Raw genomic sequence first — 17,883 nt, 5'->3', positions numbered from 1 at the left:
GCTTCTATCGTCAAGATCAATTGCAATTACGTCAATGTCTTCGATTTGTCCTCGATCGTCTTGCGCGCACTGACTTGGCTCCGACGGTGTCCCTAGGGGGTACCTAGATTACGTTTACTTGCCAACTTTGAAGTATCGCACGCCTTCTGGGACAGCACACAGAGCTACTTCGATCACTTTTGTTGTTCTTGTCCTTGCAAGTCCCTAAAGCGTGGCCCGAAGGTATTCGCTAGACATGATGCTACATAGGTATGCTTGCCGTCGGTACGACACCCGAGTACCTCTGGGGTACATCATATGTGCAGCTCAGAAAACCTACAGCCCTACCTTTGCTACCTAATAGTTGCATACCGTGTATCATCGAGTAGTCATTCGGAGCGATCAAGTTTACAGCAGTACATCTACCGTCTCAATAATGCAGCACCATCGAGGAAGGCTTCTCACGCATCTGCCCTGGCAGCCGAGACTCTCCATCCCAAACCTAACCTCAAAAGCAGAAATAGCGCCAGGTACACAGATCACAGACCTGGGGTCAATCAAACTACCCGCCACTACCCGCAGCTTCCTAGGTTGTCGATTTTCACAGGTTCCACACGTGATCGACAGCGGGAATGCCAAAAGCCGTTAGTCGCTTTCTGCAAGCCAGTTCCGCCAGAATGCCAGCTTGTGGCCGCATAACGACGCTTGGTAGCTCTTGCCGCCCGCTGACTGCAACTCTCCGATCTTTAGGGCTGGAAATGCTCCTCGAGTGCTTATAGCCGCTGCTGTACTAAGTCACCATGCGCATCCGGAAGCCATTTGCTGGTAGGTCGCACTTGCTGTTTCATACGTCAGAGAGCTCGAGGCACGGCGCTCAAGCAATCAACCTGGGAATGGACGTGTTCCTCGAACTTGCGCTCTGCTTCCGTAGAGTACCAAGCTAATGTCTACACAGGTGCCTTCGTAGCCCTCATCTTCATCAGCGCCGGCGCCGGCTTCTCCCCACCCGATTACAAGATCCCCTCATACAAGCAATCGGATAAAGCCCTACACTTCATCGCCTTCTTCCTACTCACACTATGCTTTTACTGGATACTAGAAACGAGTAGGAGGAAGGTCTTGCAGCTCACCTTTACCGTGTGCACGATTGGTCTGGGAGTCGCGAGTGAGGTCGTACAAGGGCTGTTGCCTGTGAGTCAATACATGGGAGGAACAATTGTACAAGAAGCTGACACATATCAAGATACATCGCGACTTCGATTACTACGACATCGTAGCCAACGTTCTCGGTTCGCTCCTCGCTCTCGGCCTATGCAATTGGTACCACAAACGCATGCTCGAGCGGAAACGGGCTGCGCGCGGATATACAGCCGTCGCAGGTGACGAGGAGCGGGATATTGAGTTGGGCGAGAACCCCGAAGGGCAGGAATCCGGTGTTGTGAGAACTACAGTGGACGAGGAGCTTGAAAGATGGGACGAGAACGCGGAAGACTGGGAAACAACCGAACCCGAGCCGTCGAATGGAAAGAGTCTCGAAGATGGGGGTGATTTGGGCGAGGGGAAGAAGCGGAACGACTAAAATGATGGCATTCTACGATGTTTGCGACAACGAATTGGCTTGAATTGGCGAAATGGAGCATGGGATATTGCAGTTCCTCATCATGTTTGGAATGCCATCTAGGTTGCATACCCACTGCGAACGCAGAGTGAGCCCGATCATCAGGACTTTATGCGTAGTCAGTTCCCAACATAACATCACCGCAGCAGACGTAGACTTGGTGCAAGTCGACTTGGATATTCGTTTACAAGTTCATAGCTAGCTCTCGGTGCTGCTTAGGCAGGCAATCCGAGCGAGCATTAACCATGATTCGTCATTTAGCCTGCCCTTCCTTCTGGAATCATGCATTTTCCAGTATGACATTCCGAAAGAACCTTAAGACCCCACACCAAGCGCCATGATCATTCCGTTTTCGAACCACACTCCACTTAAGCAGTGGTAGTCTTAGCAGCGGCCTGGTTGGGGTTGATCTTCTTTCCGTCCTTGTTGTACCTAACCCTTGGGGGAGGGGCCCTGTTGCGGCGGCCTTCGCGCGAGCGGACACTGCGAGTGTGTTAGACATGGGCTCAACCGAATCCTCGTGCGGGCTCAACGTACCGGACGATCTTGCCGTGGATAGCGCAGGAGACGCAGTACTGGAGCTTGAGGTACATCTTGGGGACGGTGTACTCGGGGAATACGGAGGCATCGGAGATATCACCTGCGTGGCGTTAGTCTTCAATTCCCCAATGCCGCCCCTTCTGTTGTGTAGTGTGACGCGGTGCGAGCGTGTCCGGGAGACGTACGGATGGCAGCGGACTCAACCATGTTGCGGATGGTGAATCTCTTGATTGCCTTGTCCTTGGGTGTGCATCGCGAGCAGTTGGAGCAACGGATGGGCTTGACGTGGCCGCGACCCTTCTTGTTTCGGCCGTTGGACGCTCGCTTCTTAACCATGGCTGCTGATTCTATCGAGTTGTGTGAGCGGAGTTTTGGGTTGAGGGAATACGGGGAGCGTACTGAAGATGTATCTAGAAGTCAGCGGTGGGGGTGTTGTCGTGAGAGTCGTTCCTTCCTGACGTCGCGCACTGTGTCGACGAAATTCGCTTAAGCGGATCTAATCTTATCTCTTGGCGTACCGCGCTAGCCGCAACGACCCAAGCACCCTTCGCGCAGCTTCACTGTAAAAGTAAAACAATGTCTGAAGGCATGGCAGATTTCACTATCATTCTTAATGTCACCTTTGGAAGTTGGTATACGCGTTAACTCTTGAACGGGGCGCTTGGGCAATCATACAATGACCAGTATGTTACACTACTAGCTATACCGACTACCCGAAGTTCTTCCCCCGCCGTCATAAAAGCTTCGAGGACATCATGAGCATGCTGTTGGCTGTTCTTTACTTCTTTGAGGACTTCAACGGTGTTCATGAAAGGAAGCATAACGACAGCGTATTTCTGTGGGACGTGTGACTACTCATAGTTGAACTTGGCACACCCTAGAGCCTACGTTCTCGTCAGGTTGCCTACTTTGCATGTTTTCATCTTAATGTAGGCTGTAGACTTGTTTAGAATTTTCCTTGTAGGAGGTGGAAGTAAAATGTATTCAATCTTGACTGCCAAACTGCTAGGAAACACCCAGGGATCTATGGGATATCAGGTTACAACAAAGGAAACAATGCATTCTCGCTCATACTCCAACACAAATTACCTAACGTCCACCCAAATCTTACCGACTGGCGCGGCCAAGCACAAACACACCGACGATGACAACAGCTAGTACACCGATAGCTCCAGGAAGGAGAAGATCGTTCGGTACACCAGCGATGATCTCCGGCTGTTGTGAGATAGGTACTGGCTGATTACGGCCTCGTGATCTAGGCTTCTCTTCCTCTTCATCAAAGTACTGTCTACGTTCGCGAAGAGACGACTCAGGCGGTGTGACAGGCTTGGGCAGTGCAGGTTGTGGGTTGACCTCGGCAGACATTGGTGCCTTTTCAGGATGGTGCACAAAGAGATCTACCTTCTCGCGATGTGCCATGCGGGATAGACTGACAGCCTCAACGAGATCGTCGTTGGTGGTGATGGAGATTGTGTCTCCCTCGTTGTCGAGATAGCTCAAAGCGAAGCCACCCCGGGAAACCTTGCCGTCATCAAAGCTCGGTACTCCTCCTATGGCCTCGACTTCTCCTCCAAGCTTGTTCGCTACATTGTGGATGAGCTCTTCAATACCAGCAGATACAACGACCTGCAGACGGTGAACGCGACCACTTGGAGCTTTGAACTTGAAAGGGAACGGCATGTCCTCCATATGAGAGGGAGGAATACTGGCGACAGCAGATGCGTCTGGTGAGTCCCCGTGATGAGAGGCAGACTCATTGGGTAGTACGCTATCGCCACGGTCCATTAGACCGGGGCGATCGTGATGGGAGACGTATGAGCGATGGTCGTGGACGCGACTCCCACCCTCGCCTGACATCATCGACTCAGTCTCGTTGTCCAGAGACAGCCAGAACTTGTTCCACGCGGGACCTTCGCTGTCGGTCGTGCTGATGTTGTTGATCTTCAAGGAGTTAGCAATGATACTTTGAGAAGCAGGAGTGGGCGTACCTGATCAAGAGTGGCATAAGTCAGCTTGAGAACATCGACCATTCCAACAATCTCCCCTGCGTCGCTCATGACAGGCAAGTTGAGGTAGTGACCATCTGCAATAGTCAGCAATTATTCGAAGAGCTGTAGATTTGGACCACTTACCATGCATCTTGCGCAGAGCGGACTGGATGCTCATGTCCATAGGCGCAAAGTCGGGATGCGGAGTCATCACTCGTACGACACTGCAAGTCATCGGGTCGAGCCCCGCGGCAATCACACGCAAGACGACGTCCTTACTGGTGAAGATGCCGGTGATTGAGCCATTGTCCTGCACCAGAACAGCGGTTGTGTGGTTCTCCTTCATGAGTGACGCAGCTTCCTTGACAGAAGTGCGCACGGATACGGTTGTTGGGGGCAGGCCAGTCAAGACAGACTCGAGAGTAGGACCAGACATCTTCTGACGAATAGCCTCGACGTACTGAATGATCTGTTGCGGCTGGCTGGAGCCCATCTCGGCCTGCACACCCTCCAGAGCATCATACAGCTTGCGCGAGGAAGCGTAGGCGCGCTCCAACTTCTCCATGGCGTCGTAGAAACATTTGGTGATGTCCAAGATACCGGAAATGTCGTGGTTTTCGTCCTATCCCACGTCAGTTCACCCGCGACGCATATTTATAGCCCAACATACCATGACGGGAAGGTGGCGGAAGCCCTTCCTGACCATGAGATCCAGAGCATCGGTCGCACTTGTGTCGGTCTTTGCGCAGAGGGGGTTCTTGGTCATGATCTCTTCGATGGTGACATCGCGAGCCTTGATGCCGGCGCCAACGACGCGGAAGGCCAGATCCTTGGCCGTGAAGATACCCGCAATACGGTCATCGTCGTCGGTAACTAGGACACAATCCTCGCGCTTAGCTGCCATCAACTGCGCAGCCTCGGCGACTGAGGTGGAGGGCTTGATCTGGAGCGCGGGGGAGGGCTTCAAGGCGAGGACAGTGCCGGGCGGGGCTTTCTTGGAGGGTCGCACGCGGCCGCTGGGGTTCTTCTTTTTGTTCAGGTCGGTTTCGATCTTGCGGCGGATGGCCTAGGCATCATGAGTATGTGGCAGTCCATGGCGAGCAGGGCAGCTTACGTCGTCGCGCTTCGACATTTTCGCACGACTGGCGCTGAGCGAAGAGCCGCCCGCATCGCTCTGGGCAACATGAGAAGCATGCGTCTCGAGAGCTGCTGGTCGCGGGATTCCCGAGGGGCTGTGGGGGAATTGCTGGGGCGGGTGCTGGTTCTTGGGCTTGGGCGTACCGCGCATAGTCCCCGTATGCGACATGTTGCTTTTGACCGAGACGTGGAAGTCGGGTTGTTGGTGAGGGGTCAATAGAAGCAAAGTCGTGGTTGCCAGGGTAGACGCAGAAGGCGCAAGCGACGAGGCTAGCTAGACCGCTCTTCCCCTGGCCTGCTGCCATTGCACATGCGCCTGCTCGGCCTACGGGCGACTGCCTGCAAAAGACCAGAATTTTAGCTCGGGCGCTGGCTCCATCTGGTCTGTCCTACTGCCTGGGCTTTGCATCTAACCTCGGAGGAGCTTACTCTGAAGACGGCTGTACCTAGACAGCGCCTATACAGCCTACTACAACAAAGTAAACAGATTCAAGGATCTAGCATTGCTGTAGGTTTCGGGGTTCCGTACTTGAAGCTAGATCAAGGTTTTCCTACTCCTATCGTGGCAGGTCACGCGCATGGTATCTCTCATGAACAGGATGGCTGGCGATGCACCCAGCCGTGTATTGATTCATCTTTCCTTTCACTAAGAGTATACACGATATTACGCCGAATTTGCAGTGTCGATCGTGTTTTCAAGTATATATGAGCCAGCTGGGTGGTTTCAACAGGGTCCATACAGTGAATGCTCCGTGAGTCGGTGTACTCCAGGGCTCCGTAGCCTTCAAGGATACGCTAGCTGGCCAATGAGTGGAGTGACACACTTTTTTGGGCCAACACTCTCCCCCACCAAAACATCGATCAATGACTTGAGGCGAAACCACACAAAGCACCAGTCTCTGCCGCCGAAAGATCGTGTCTGCACCAAGATATACGCTGCCCCGTCCTGCATAGTTCCACTGCAGCAGAGGCGCTCCAACACGTCACACGCGCTCCGCAAGCAGCACTACCAGGGACCAAGCGACCGTATTCCCTTGTTGCCTGTGAACAACACCACGCTTCCTGGGCCGCTGCCCTCCACTACCAATCTACGCATACGATATGTCTGTCCTCCCCGCCGAGGTCCACACGGCGCTGGCGACCCTGCTGCAGGGCCTCCAGTCGCCGGATAACATTCAGCGCACGGCTGCCGAGCAGCAGTTGAATGACGAGTGGGTTGCTCAGAGGCCCGAGGTGCTCTTGATGGGCCTCTCGGAGCAGATCGAGCTGGCGCAGGATACCTCAGTAAGGGTCCCGCTCGGTAGAAACCCTGGGTTCTAGCTTACAGGCTGTGTTAGACACGGACGTTCGCCGCCGTCATCTTCAGGCGACAGTCGTCGAAACCGCGAAAGGCGCCCTCAGGCCAGACCGCCGACCTCTTCTTGACCCTCAACGCCCCCGAGCGCGAAGCCATACGCGCGAAGTTGCTCCATTGCCTCGCCAACGAGACGGACAACTCAGTGCGCACCAAGGTTGGAGATGCTGTTGCCGAACTCGCACGTCAGCACACAGATGAAGGTACGAGGAAACGGGACACACTACAGGATCATGTCTAAATTCATCTAGGCGTTGCATGGCCGGAGCTTCTGGGCGCGTTGTTCCAGGCAAGCCAGTCCGCAGACCCCGCGCAGCGCGAGAACGCCTTCAGGATATTCTCGACAACCCCGCAGATCATCGAGAAGCAGCATGAGGACGTAGTCTTAACTGCTTTCAAGGGCGGCTTCGCCGACAGCGAGACATCGGTTCGTTTTCCGCATGCACCTGGAAGCTCTCGACTTACATCTCACAGGTCAAAATCGCATCCGTCGAAGCCTTCGCGTCCTTCTTCCGCTCAATCACCAAGAAGGCCCAGTCCAAATACTATTCTCTCGTCGGAGAGATCCTCAGTATTCTACCCCCGATCAAGGAGTCTGGCGATGCAGAGCTCCTCACAAAGGCCCTCATCTCGCTCATTGACCTTGCCGAAGTTGCGCCCAAGATGTTCAAGCCTCCGTTCAACGACCTCGTTCAGTTCAGCATTTCCGTTATCCAGGACAAGGATCTAGGAGAGACGGCTCGGCAGAACGCGTTGGAACTCATGGCGACCTTCGCGGACAACGCGCCTCTGATGTGCAAGAAGGATGCCAACTTCACCAATGATATGGTTACTCAATGTCTGTCTTTGATGACCGACGTTGGAGCTGACGATGACGATGCTGAGGAGTGGAACGTGTCAGAAGACTTGGATGAAGAAAGCGACTCGAACCATGTGGCTGGTGAGCAGTGTATGGATCGCCTGGCAAACAAGCTCGGTGGACAAGCCATTCTGCCTCCGACGTTCAACTGGCTTCCGCGCATGATGACTTCTTCGGCGTGGCGCGACAGGCACGCTGCTCTCATGGCGATATCAGCCATCTCCGAGGGTTGTCGCGAGCTGATGGTTGGCGAGCTTGACAAAGTCCTGGATCTCGTATTGCCTGCGCTCCGAGACCCCCATCCACGAGTGCGATGGGCCGCTTGCAATGCTGTCGGACAGATGTCGACTGACTTTGCCGGTACCATGCAAGAGACGTACCACCAGGTCGTTCTCCCCAACATCATCCCTGTCTTGGAGTCTTCGGAGCCTCGCGTGCAGGCGCACGCTGCTGCTGCTCTAGTCAACTTCTGCGAGGAGGCTGAGAAGAACATCCTTGAGCCATACCTCGACCAGCTGCTTAACCACTTGCTCATGCTTCTGCAGAGCCCCAAGCGTTTCGTACAGGAACAGGCCCTGTCTACTATTGCCACCGTTGCGGATTCCGCAGAGGCTGCCTTCTCCAAGTATTACGACACGCTTATGCCTCTTCTCTTCAATGTCCTACAAGAGGAGCAGTCCAAGGAATACCGACTTCTCCGTGCCAAGGCCATGGAGTGCGCGACGCTTATCGCTCTCGCTGTCGGCAAGGACCGTATGGGCCAAGACGCACTCAACCTTGTACAGCTGCTCGGACGGATCCAGAACAGCGTTTCCGAGGCCGATGACCCGCAAGCATCCTATCTCCTCCACTGCTGGGGCCGCATGTGCCGTGTTCTAGGACGGGAGTTCGTTCCTTTCCTTGCTGGTGTCATCCCACCACTGACCGAGCTTGCTGGAGCCAAGGCTGATATCCAACTTCTTGACGACGAGGAACAAGTTGCCCAGATCCAAGATGAAGAAGGCTGGGAGTTGGTTCCGCTCAAGGGCAAGGTTATTGGAATCAAGACCAGCATCCTTGACGACAAACACATGGCTATTGAGCTCATTGTCATTTACGCGCAAGTTCTAGAGGACGCTTTCGAGCCCTACGTCAACGACATCATGGAGAAGATCGCGCTCCCAGGTCTAGCTTTCTTCTTCCACGACCCCGTGCGAGTGGCATCAGCCAAGTGTGTTCCAGCGCTGTTGAATGCGTACAAGAAGGCCCACGGTCCGGAATCTACACAACTGAGCGAGCTGTGGGGACGCACCGTCGAGCGTGTCCTCGAAGTGCTCAGCACTGAGCCCGCCATTGATACCCTCGCCGAGATGTACCAATGCTTCTACGAGTGTTTAGAGTGCATTGGCCGCAACTGCCTCACCAACGCACATATGACGACCTTCATTGAGTCCGCTAGAAGCGTGCTTCAAGACTACCACGTACGCGTAAAGGAACGTCTAGAGGAGCAGGCCGAGAATGATGATGGTGAGGAAGCTTCGGAAGATCTGTTGTTTGCCATAGAAGACGACCAGACGCTCCTCTCAGACATGAACAAGGCGTTCCACAGCATTTTCAAGACCATGGGCACAGCGTTCTTGCCTTACTGGGCTGAACTAACCCAATTCTATAGCTTGTCCGCTGCTAACCCAGACCCCACTCAACGCCAGTGGGCGATTTGCATCTACGACGATGTGCTCGAGTTCTGTGGACCAGAGTCGTGGCAATACAAGGACCAAATTATCCAACCTCTCATCGATGGTATGCAAGACGACGTCCCTGCCAATCGCCAGGCAGCAGTATACGGAATTGGTGTTGCAGCTCACAAGGGTGGAGAGAACTGGTCCGAATTTGTTGCGGCCTCCCTGGAGACGCTCTTCCAGGTTACACAGAGACCAAACGCTCGCGCGGACGACGACATTTTCGCGACAGAGAATGCTTCGGCTGCAATTGCCAAGATCCTACACTACAATGCAAGCAAGGTCGCAAACTGGGACAGTGTCGCCGCTGCCTGGATGGATACACTTCCCATCACCAACGACGAAGAGGCTACACCATACGCCTATGCCTTCCTAGCTCAGCTGATTGAACAGTAAGTTAATCTAGCACCACGCCGCGTATGCGTGAGATCCACACTAACATCTTTCAGACAAAACCAAGCTGTGTTCTCTCAACCCGCAAAGGTCTTCAACTACGTTGTGCAAGCCCTGGAGGCCGAAACTCTGCAAGGACAGACCGCGAACCGCGTTGTCGCATCCGTGAAGGCTCTGATCCAGGCGACCAGCACCGATCTTGGCCAGGCTGCCGCGACTTTGACACCAGAGCAGCAGCGTACTGCGCAAGCCTACTTCAGCTAGAGGCTGACTAGGCCGTTCGTAAATGGTCAACTTTATGGACTTGTGGAAGGGAATCCACATGGGACACGATGCATGAGCGGCGTTCGATTCGGAATTGTGACATGACATCAGCACGAAGACACGATGAAAGAGCATGACGTGAGGGTCTCTGGGCCTCGTCATTGGTAACAAGGCTGGCGAAGTATAGAGAAGCATCTTTATCACGGTGGAGTGCTTGTTTTGGGTAGGACAGGTTGGGTTAGGCGGTTAGGTCAGGTCCGGTCCGGTTTTACACATATTCCCCCAAAGTTTCCCCTTCGTCCCCTCACCCACTTCGATCGTGCCATGGAATGGACTACGCTGGACCAGCTTAGTATCGAGAAATGAGCCACCGTTATTCAAGAACCTTCACTTTGCAGTGTGAGATCACGTAGAGTGCCACGAGTCGCTATGACATCTTCTTCACCTCAATCCTGAGAATCTGAAAGCGAGATATGAATGTGTATGCAGTATCGCCTTTGTAGCATCATGGAACGAAAAGGCCTCAAATTGCTCATGTATTCGAAGCATCAACGCCAGCCGGTCCATGTACGGCCTGGGATCGCTATGCTAGAAGGGGAGATAAACACCAAAAGCGCCTCGAAGATATACAGCACCGCCTCAAACGACAACAAACGGTTCGTCTACGCGCCCTCACTACCAAACTCCTTTGTCCACTCGGCGCTGCGGTCCAAATCCTCTCTACTCACAGTTGGTCTTGAAGCCTTGATCGCCTTGACGAAGTCCTTGACCTTTAGAGGTGGCTCGAGCAGCTGATCGCCGTCTAGGTCTGTCCATGACTTCTCCTCTGCTTGTGGATCACCAGGTGAGCACGGTGTCCACTTTGTCTGACCGTCTACCTCGACGGGCTTGTAGTGTGTTGCTGTCTGAATAAGTCGCACAGGCTGCATGAGCGCGTCTTGTACCGCAATCGAAATATCAGACCCAGAGTATCCCTCACTAAGCTCGGCTAGCTTCTTGTAGTCGGCCTGGCTCAGCTCGCAAGGTGTGTTGCCAACCGCAAGCTCGAACATCCTCATCCTGGAGGGCTGATCTGGCAGACTGATATGGACTCTCCGCTGGAATCGTCGTCGGATGGCAGAGTCGAGTTGCCATGGGATGTTCGTCGCACCGAGAATAAGTACGCCCTTCGAATCTTTACCGACACCGTCCATCTGCACTAGGAGTTCTGTCTTGATACGTCGTGATGCTTCCGACTCGCCCTCACCTCGAGGTCCGCAGAGCGCGTCGATCTCGTCGATGAAGATAATCGAGGGTTTGTTTTCGCGAGCCATGCCGAAGAGCTGCTTTACGAGTCTAACATCATGTCAGCTGCCGCGTCGCGCCGAAGTGGACTGTTTCACCTACCGTTCTGATTCACCCATCCACTTGCTGACTAAATCGGAACTGGAGACACTGAAGAATGTGCTGTTCGCCTCGGTAGCGACCGCCTTTGCCAGGTAACTCTTACCGGTACCAGGTGGCCCGTAGAGAAGGATACCCTTCCATGGTTGTCGCTTTCCGGTAAACAAGTGAGGAAACTTGATGGGTAATATAACGGCCTCCTTGAGTGCTTCTTTTGCCATCTCCAGACCTGCTACGTCTTCCCATCGAATGTTGGGCTTCTCGGATAGAATGGCTCCAGCGAGCGCACCGCGGAGCTTTTTCGAGTCGGCGTCTTGTTCGCCTTCGTCCTCGTCACTGTTAGAGGTCAGTTGCGAACTCTCGGCAGGCGCAGACTTGATATGTACCCTCCGCCCTTTCCACTTCCACCTGCTGCTTTGCCGTTTGAGCCCATGGCTGCTGGCTTCTTGCGATTCGAGGCGTCATTTTGGTTCAGATGTTGTTTGAGCTTCTCGGCGCGCTCCATGTATTCGGCTACCTTGCCGCGGATCATATCCTTGGACTTCTGGTTCTTCTCCCCTACTGAGCGTCAGCATGTTTGCTAATCTACAAAATCCGACCAACGTACATTTGAGAGCGAGCATGAACAGCTCGACTGCGCATGAAGTTAGCATCCATATTTACATGGTCTCTATCCTGTGGCACTGACGAGCACTGTAGTACAGCTGATACGCCTTCTCATATTCGCCTGCCGTGTCCGTCTCAATTGCCTTTTTGACCGTCTCGATGGCCCGGCCGAGGAAGTCGGCGTTGCTCATTGTGAAGGCCGGAGGTCGGTGGAGGCTTCCGCGAGCGTGATTCTCGGAGCGCGCGTCGGCTGGTGTGTTGATTGATCGATGTATGGGCGCGGAGGGCGATCTGAGTGGGGCAATCGCGTGCAGGCTGCCTGTGGGTTCGCGGGGCCAGGGCGAGTATGTGAGGCAAGGGAAGGATTCGCAGCTTGGATCGACGATGTTTAGGCGAGGGTGCGCTCGAGATTGTTTCGCGTGAATGGGCTTTGCGGTCGTACACGAGAGGTGCCCGTCGCTCCAGGTACGGCCAAGGCACCTAGCCCCGCGTTGCTTCTAACCGGATTGAGGGAGTTCAGCATCCCACTCGCGACTTCCGAACGAGACTGCACCAAACTTTGCAGAACGCGTCACTCAGCATCACCAAAGCCATGGCAGACGTGCAAAAGAAGCTGCAGGCGCTGTCTGACAGCTACCAAGGCCTCCAGGCTGGTAAGCCGCGCCCAAAGATGGTCAATCTGTAGCTAATCTCGGAACAGAGCTCGGAACTGCAGTAGAGGCTCGCCAGAAGCTCGAATCGCAACAACAGGAGAATAGTACCGTCAAAAAGGTATGCGGAGATTGCGCTTGGTCTCGGATCACATACTGAAAGACGTCATCTCAGGAGTTTGACATCCTCGACGACGATGCAAACATCTATAAACAAATTGGCCCAGTACTGCTGAAGCAGGACAAGACGGAGGCAGTCATGTCGGTCAACGGTCGTCTCGAGTTCATCGACAAACAGATGTGAGTGGGCCAGTTGGCGTGACGAGTCTCTTCTGACTGGATGCAGCAAGGATATCGAGAAACAGATACAGGGTATACAGGACAGGAGTGAGAAGATCAAGGGCGAGGTATGTCTTTCGAACGTGTCTCGTTACGCGGATTGCTAATGCCCAAATCAGATTATACAAATCCAGTCGGCAGCACAGCAATCACAGCAAGCAGCGGCATCATCATGAAACTTGGAGCACGGCAGATGTAAAACAACAAGATACCCATTTCCACCGAGAAACACTTTCATCTTCGTACAAAATTCTTCCACAGTGAGGCTCTCTTCTGCTCCGTGGTAACTGGTGCGTGCGGCACTATTGTCGGCCACGCTGCCGCCGACTCTTACACCCAGTATCTCAAGGAGGAACGCATCCAACACCAGAGCGTCTGGGCATTTGGGACTCAAAGGTATGTGAAGGAAATTCTTTGTGCGTGACTAGAACTCGCTCCTAATGGCAAGAGCGAGAGCATCCAGCCGCAGCCTAGCCCAGCATTCCAGCACTCCAATACTCTAACCTTACAACACTCAAAGACTATCTTCATCCACCTCATCACTACTTTCCGACATATCAATCACTCCATTCAAGAGAAAATCAGACAGGTGCCCCGAAGTCGACATTGCCTGAAGATGTCCAGTTTGTAGGTTGTTCAGGCACTGTAGCCTTCTTAGCTTTTTCAGATACTGGTAATTCGCGGAAACAAAAGCTGCTTATCATTATTGATAGCGACATGCCTGTAGCCTACAAGGGGGTAGAGGAACTAGACTTTGTGTATCACTCATTATTCTAGAAAACCAGTTGTTAGCGAGTATTTACTAGAACCATGTGAGCTGCAAGTTAAACAGATCGTTGTCGACCATGTTGCCTATAGTTAGTCGCGCCTCCTTTTCACCCTATCAATCGCCATCAGATCATGTTTATCACTCACCCTCATTCACTTCAGAATGGATCGTTCCTACATTCATTCACCTGTTCGCGGGCGTTGGAGCGCTATCAATGCACGTTTGACGACACGCAGCTAACTATTTAAAGGTTAGCGCATGTACCTGCGGGCATCAGATGTCGGATCAGGCAACAGTGGGTCGTCTCAGATGCTCCTGCAATGATAGAACACGACCTGGAGAGGCACAACTTTTGTATCCGTGGACCCGAACGACTAGTGTTAGCAGCGGGCAGTGCATGAACACGTCTCGGGAAGAATTCCTTTTGTTTCTCGGAGCGTTTGACGGCGCGGCTCGCCAATAAGAAGCACGGCACCGCAGAAGCTGTTACAGAAACGGTGCGCTTCTGACCGTCTATGCTATCGTGTGGCTAGCACGCTGTCGACGCGTTTGCTCGACTCGAAACGGCCACAGTGCCACAGTCGGTCAACTGGTGGGTGGGCGTGTGGAGGTGTACCATGGGGAGAGGCGAGGGATTCACAGGCAGCTGCAGCCGCCCTTGACACAATCGGAGATAGCCCTGCAAGCCATCCAAACAGAAGGCTTGTAGTCACGTATGCCGCGACTATCTGTAACAGCTGAGGACCAGGCTAGATCTGGCGAGCCGTTGCTTCAGCCTTGCGCAGGGTTCCGTGATTGGGCGCGCTAACCCAACGCCGCGGGCTTTTCGACGGACTCCTGGCAGCGAACACTCCTCTGGCCGTCTTCACACTCGACCTCCTGTCGCTGAGCTTCCCTTCTTTGTACCTTGATATATTACGCTGTCTCTTCTTATTGCCCGGCCTGCCTGTGCATCGCAGCAGACCGCATCCCTGCACAAGTGTCAGCCTCCCGCGAAACTCATCGAGCTCTCCTTTGAGGCACAGGCAAGTTCGCGCTCCTACGAGCGTCCGACGTTATACTGACTTTGGGCAGCTGGGACTGCAGGAGAAGACTCGTGTGCAAGCATCAATACCTTCCTTCGTGCTCCCGCCCAGTCTACACTGTACGTGTGCCAGCATCCGGTCTGCGAGCACTTGGGCCGGCCGTACTGACAAATTGCCAGAATTTCACCCTCTACACTTCAACCCGCAGTCGACCACTTTCACCGCCGCCATGTCTGCCAGCCACATTGCCGCCAACAGGAACAGCACCCCCGAGGGTTCCAGCTCGCTCCGTCCCCCGCAAGCCCGAACCTCCCTCGGCGCCAACCACCACCTCCGTGCCTCAGCTGATCTAGGTGGCTTCCCCTCCCCACTTGCCAACCGTGGCATTCGTCCCGCGTCTGAAATCTACTTCGGGCGCAACAACACGCAGTCGGGCAACCCGGATGAGATGGAGCGCGCTGCTCAGCAGTGGCTCGCCGATATCGACCAATATGAGAACACACTCGAAGAGATGGCGACAGCCACTCTTGATCAGGACTTCAAGGACGAGCTGAGCGCTATTGAGCAGTGGTTCCGCGTCCTTAGTGAGGCCGAGAGAACTGCAGCCCTCTACGCTCTCCTCCAGCAGACGACACAGGTGCAGATTCGCTTCTTCATCCAAGTCCTGCAGCAGATGTCCAAGAACGTGCCCATGTCTGGAGTTCTGTCCCCTGCCAACTTTGGAGAGAAAGGTGAGCTTGACAACACTCACAGGCTACTTTCCATGCTGACGAGCGCTAGATCCCATGACGCAGAAACTGAGCGACGCCATGAGCAAGCTCGGCACTGGCGAAAACCGCCATTCCATGGGCCTCGGCCGTCCGCCGCCATCCCCGGGTGCTGGAAAACGCAACTCGGGCTTGGAGACATCCCAGATCAACCGCATGTTCCCGGACGCCGCGGCTGCCATCGCCAAGCAGAAGGCTGAGTTCACCGACGTTGTTGGTGTTGCGCCGGCGTCCAACCGCAATAGCACCGTTGGAGATCGTACTTCTCTAGCGGCTCCCACCATCTCCGCCCCTGAGGACAGCAAGAGAGAGAACAATGCTCCGCCAGCATCACCCTGGAACGAGGGCGCGAACCGTCCCAAGTCTTCGGGCCAGCAGCAGCACCAGCAGCCACCGATGGGCCAGTTCACTCAGCCACCTCCATCCGCCGGTCTTCGATCTCCCCGTCTTCCTCTCCAGAACGATAGCAACAATGTCCAGACCACCACCTTGAACGCTCTCGAGGCCAACTCCTCTAACATGCCGCTCCTTTCGCCTTCTTACAACCCAGGTGGAAGCTGGGCTTCCCAGCTGAGCACTCCCATGGTCGCCAATTTCCAACAGTCGAACAACCAGGCCGATATGGTCGCGAACGCTACTGCTATGAAACTGGCCGCGCTGTCTACAGTCAACAACCGCATCCAGCTGGACGATGTACGCAAATTCCGCCGCGCCCGATCTTCTGACAACGGACCCATGTCCCCCGGCATGCCTCAGATGGGCAACGGAAACATCCTGATGACAAACGAGCTTGGCCAAGTATTGACACCACAGCAAGCGGCTGCTCTTCAGGCCCAGCAATTGGCTGCTATGCAAGGCCGCCGATCTCGCCCCAGCTCCCCCGGCTTCGCAATGCAGGGTCAGGGCATGGGCGCCATGGGCAACTTCACATCGCCTCAAGCTAATGGGTTCTTGGCTGCTGACTACGGCGGTGGCATGATGAACAACGGTATGGGCGCTCTCAACCTTGCTCAGTTTGGTCTTGCCGGCGGCAGTAATGAAGGCCATGGCTTCCTCGGTGACAACATTGATCGCGGTCGATCTCCCCGAGGCCGTCGCGGCAGCTCCAAGCCCCCGGAGGATCCTACCGACCCTGGTCTGCTTTCGGACATTCCCAACTGGCTTCGGAGTCTCCGTCTGCACAAGTACACAGACAACCTGAAGGATCTCAAGTGGCAGGAGCTTATCGAGCTCGATGACGAAGGCTTGGAGAAGCGTGGAGTCAATGCGCTTGGTGCACGTAGGAAGATGCTCAAGGTATGCAACGCCGTTCCCATAACTGTATGAATTCCGATAACTAACATTACAATGCAGGTCTTTGAACAAGTCAAAGAGGCTCAAGATCACGGCAAGCTGCGTTAAGCTCGCGGCTTCTTTCTTCTGCTTCATCGCCTTCGATTATAGATATACGACCGAAAAGCGACAACCCCAGCTGGTACGGTTTATTGGCCGTCAGGTCTGGAACGCATATGATTACATGTTTTGTGCATTGAGACCAGAGACTTGGATGTTGCTACGTTGGCCTGTCGTATCACGAAGGCTGACTGTGGGTTTATAGTGCGATTATTTCTAGTTCATGGTAGTAGGGTAGAAAGGCTTGCGAATGTACGGGATTAATAGTGACACTATGTATGTAAGTTGAATTCTTGAATGTGTGGCACGCAGGCGCTTTCTGTTCATGCCTAAACCATGTTGAGAATCTGTGGTTTTCAATGTAACGTCTTAATGAAGAAGGAGCGGCCCCCAATGCTGATGCTCATCCGACTCTTGCCGAGTCGGCAGGCGTCCAGCTTGACACGCTGTTTAACCAGTCAGATCAGCCCTACGCGTCGTGCTTGTCTTCCACTCACCGGAATGTATGATTATTTTTGGATTATCTTGACTTTGACCTTCCATGGTTGGCGCGCAAGGTCTCCTTTGGCGGTGCCCCCAATTACGGCCGTGATCCCATCGCAACCTACGGTCTTCCTCTCGTTTTTCTCCAACCATGGAGCTATCGTCGGATCCGAAACGAATTGAACGAGTAGTGCTGGCCTGTATCCAGTGCCGCAATAGACACGTAAAGTGTGACTCCACACAACCCGCCTGCAACCGATGCAGGCGCGACGGGAAAGAATGCATCTATCAAAAATCCAAAAGAGGAGGTCTCAGCAAAGCTGCACTTGCGGAGCGACGTCTACGACTGCAACAAGAACCCAAAAACATGACCAGCGGAAAACTCCAGTTACCAGCGCCATCCCCATCCGACCAATCTAGCCTGGGATCCTTTGAGAGCGGTTCATCAGGTTCTTCCATACCTCTTCGTGGACGGAACGAGAGCCAGCGAAATCGAATGATCTTCCAAGTCGACAATGAACGACTCATCGATTTGTACTTCGAATATTTTTGGTCTTCATGGCCAGTTGTACTGCCTCTCCACTATCTGCAAGCCAGGCGCCTACACGAGAACCATGGA

General features: G+C 54.0%; 7 protein-coding genes across 7 annotated transcripts; 4 read left to right on the top strand and 3 right to left on the bottom strand.

Moving 5' to 3' along the window:
• Positions 1-779: 779 nt before the first annotated feature.
• On the top strand, positions 780-1,558 carry J4E86_003065 (uncharacterized protein; the record flags this gene model as incomplete). The annotated part of the gene is made up of 3 exons (XM_051443621.1): positions 780-804; positions 935-1,170; positions 1,223-1,558. The coding sequence occupies 3 exons, from the start codon at positions 780-782 to the stop codon at positions 1,556-1,558; spliced, it is 597 nt and encodes a 198-aa protein (XP_051305116.1).
• Positions 1,559-1,965: 407 nt separating this feature from the next.
• Positions 1,966-2,473, bottom strand: RPS26 (40S ribosomal protein S26; the record flags this gene model as incomplete). Its single annotated transcript, XM_051443620.1, has 3 exons — positions 1,966-2,080; positions 2,135-2,237; positions 2,323-2,473. 3 exons carry the CDS (start codon positions 2,471-2,473, stop codon positions 1,966-1,968), a joined length of 369 nt encoding a protein of 122 aa, XP_051305115.1.
• A 771-nt stretch (positions 2,474-3,244) lies between these two features.
• On the bottom strand, positions 3,245-5,431 carry J4E86_003063 (uncharacterized protein; the record flags this gene model as incomplete). The annotated part of the gene is made up of 5 exons (XM_051443619.1): positions 3,245-4,078; positions 4,126-4,220; positions 4,270-4,747; positions 4,796-5,191; positions 5,240-5,431. The coding sequence occupies 5 exons, from the start codon at positions 5,429-5,431 to the stop codon at positions 3,245-3,247; spliced, it is 1,995 nt and encodes a 664-aa protein (XP_051305114.1).
• A 932-nt stretch (positions 5,432-6,363) lies between these two features.
• On the top strand, positions 6,364-9,850 carry J4E86_003062 (uncharacterized protein; the record flags this gene model as incomplete). The annotated part of the gene is made up of 5 exons (XM_051443618.1): positions 6,364-6,546; positions 6,600-6,819; positions 6,868-7,043; positions 7,091-9,585; positions 9,643-9,850. The coding sequence occupies 5 exons, from the start codon at positions 6,364-6,366 to the stop codon at positions 9,848-9,850; spliced, it is 3,282 nt and encodes a 1,093-aa protein (XP_051305113.1).
• Positions 9,851-10,512: 662 nt separating this feature from the next.
• VPS4 (Vacuolar protein sorting-associated protein 4) lies at positions 10,513-12,030 on the bottom strand (the record flags this gene model as incomplete). The annotated part of the gene is made up of 5 exons (XM_051443617.1): positions 10,513-11,185; positions 11,237-11,569; positions 11,620-11,791; positions 11,841-11,867; positions 11,922-12,030. 5 exons carry the CDS (start codon positions 12,028-12,030, stop codon positions 10,513-10,515), a joined length of 1,314 nt encoding a protein of 437 aa, XP_051305112.1.
• A 401-nt stretch (positions 12,031-12,431) lies between these two features.
• On the top strand, positions 12,432-13,004 carry J4E86_003060 (uncharacterized protein; the record flags this gene model as incomplete). Its single annotated transcript, XM_051443616.1, has 5 exons — positions 12,432-12,492; positions 12,540-12,610; positions 12,665-12,789; positions 12,836-12,896; positions 12,948-13,004. The coding sequence occupies 5 exons, from the start codon at positions 12,432-12,434 to the stop codon at positions 13,002-13,004; spliced, it is 375 nt and encodes a 124-aa protein (XP_051305111.1).
• Positions 13,005-14,851: 1,847 nt separating this feature from the next.
• VTS1 (Flap-structured DNA-binding and RNA-binding protein) lies at positions 14,852-16,790 on the top strand (the record flags this gene model as incomplete). Its single annotated transcript, XM_051443615.1, has 3 exons — positions 14,852-15,353; positions 15,403-16,685; positions 16,743-16,790. The coding sequence occupies 3 exons, from the start codon at positions 14,852-14,854 to the stop codon at positions 16,788-16,790; spliced, it is 1,833 nt and encodes a 610-aa protein (XP_051305110.1).
• Positions 16,791-17,883: the final 1,093 nt, after the last annotated feature.

The sequence above is a fragment of the Alternaria arbusti genome, assembly GCF_024043155.1.
Source record: "Alternaria arbusti strain BMP 1465 chromosome Unknown scaffold_3, whole genome shotgun sequence".
In the NCBI taxonomy this organism is placed as follows: Eukaryota; Fungi; Ascomycota; class Dothideomycetes; order Pleosporales; family Pleosporaceae; genus Alternaria; species Alternaria arbusti.
This window is presented reverse-complemented; position numbering and strand designations above follow the sequence as displayed.